The sequence below is a fragment of the Eimeria mitis genome, genomic scaffold (genome assembly GCF_000499745.2).
Source record: "Eimeria mitis Houghton genomic scaffold, Emh_scaff1184, whole genome shotgun sequence".
NCBI classification, from domain to species: Eukaryota; Apicomplexa; class Conoidasida; order Eucoccidiorida; family Eimeriidae; genus Eimeria; species Eimeria mitis.
The window spans coordinates 3,511-4,815 of NW_013568071.1; the positions used below are offsets into that span (position 1 = coordinate 3,511).

General features: G+C 53.1%; 1 protein-coding gene across 1 annotated transcript in view; it reads right to left on the reverse strand.

The window, feature by feature from the left end:
- Nucleotides 1–1,305, reverse strand: part of EMH_0031360 (transporter, major facilitator family domain containing protein, putative) — a gene marked incomplete at both ends in the record, with an annotated part of 3,864 nt that overhangs the window by 2,410 nt on the left and 149 nt on the right. Inside the window, 2 exons of the mRNA XM_013494511.1 lie at nucleotides 238–404; nucleotides 624–1,303. Coding sequence (XP_013349965.1) covers nucleotides 238–404; nucleotides 624–1,303 — 847 coding nt within the window. The remainder of the gene's footprint in view (nucleotides 1–237; nucleotides 405–623; nucleotides 1,304–1,305) is intronic.

Here is a 1,305-nt window from a genome sequence, read left to right on the forward strand (position 1 = left end):
CCAACTCATCTGCTGCTGTTGCTGCTGCTGCTGCTGCTGCATGCATGCACCAACAAACAAAGAAACAAATAAACAAACAAACACACAACCGAAAAAGAACAAATAAAAGTATAAAATAAAACAAAACAAAATAAAATAAAACAATAAGATAAAACAAAATAAAATAAAATAAAATAAAATAAATTAAAATAAAATAAAATAAAATAAAATAAAATAAATGAAAACAACTAGACTGACGAGAAAAGGATCAACAAGGAGTCGATGAAGCTATGAGTTTTGCGGCTGTTGCTTTTCGCTCTGCTGCGTCTCCCTGCTGCTGCTGCTGCTGCTGCTGGTGCTGCTGCTGCTGCTGCCTCTGCTGCTGCTGCTGGAGTTTCTGCTGCTGCTGTTGCTGCTTCTATTTCCTGCGAACAGCCACAACAACGCATGCACAAGCAGCAGCTCATCTTTACAACAGCAGCAGCAACTGCAGCAGCAGCAGCAGCAACAGCAGCAACTGCAGCAGCAGCAGCAACAACAGCAGCAACTGCAGCAGCAGCAGCAACAACAGCAGCAACTGCAGCAGCAGCAGCAACTGCAACAGCAGCACCACCACCAGCTCATACACTGCAAAAATATCTTACCTCTTGCCCTGCTTCTGCTGCTGCTGCAGCAGTACCAGCAGCAGCAGCAGCAGCAGCATTTGTATCCTTGCATTCCATCTCCAGTCGTATATCGGGGGCCCCCACATTCTGCTCAGCAGAGGGGCCCCCTGGGGCCCCCCCCCGCTGGGGGCCCCCCACGGGGGCCCCCTCCTGCTCTGGGGGCCCCCCATTACCTTTCTCTAGCAATTCTCCCTGGGGCCCCTCAACGCGGTCTGACTCTCTGCTGCCTAAGGATACAAACTCCTGCTCCTCCTGCTCCTGCTGCTGCTGCTGCTGCTGTTGCTGCTGCTGCTGCTGCTGCTGCTGCTGCTGGCGTGTATCGCCCTGGACGAGAACGACAGGGTCTAGGGCCCCCGAGGCCCAATTGAGGGCCTCAAAGGCCAGGGTAGTCGGCTGGGGGGTTAAGAAGGTCTTCTGGTAAGCCACGTAGTACGGAGCATCCTCACTCTCTGCTGCTGCTGCTGCTGCTGCTGCTGCTGCTGCTGCTGTTGCTGCTGCTGCTGCTGGGGATGGGGATGGGGATAGGGATGATTGGTCGCCTCCTGCTGCTTCTGGTGATCTAACTCTTCCTGCTGCAGCATTAGCTCTTGCTGCTGCTGCTTCCCTCGGTTCTACAGCAGACCTTGCGCGTCCAACAAAGCGTTGGGGGCCCCCCTCTCCC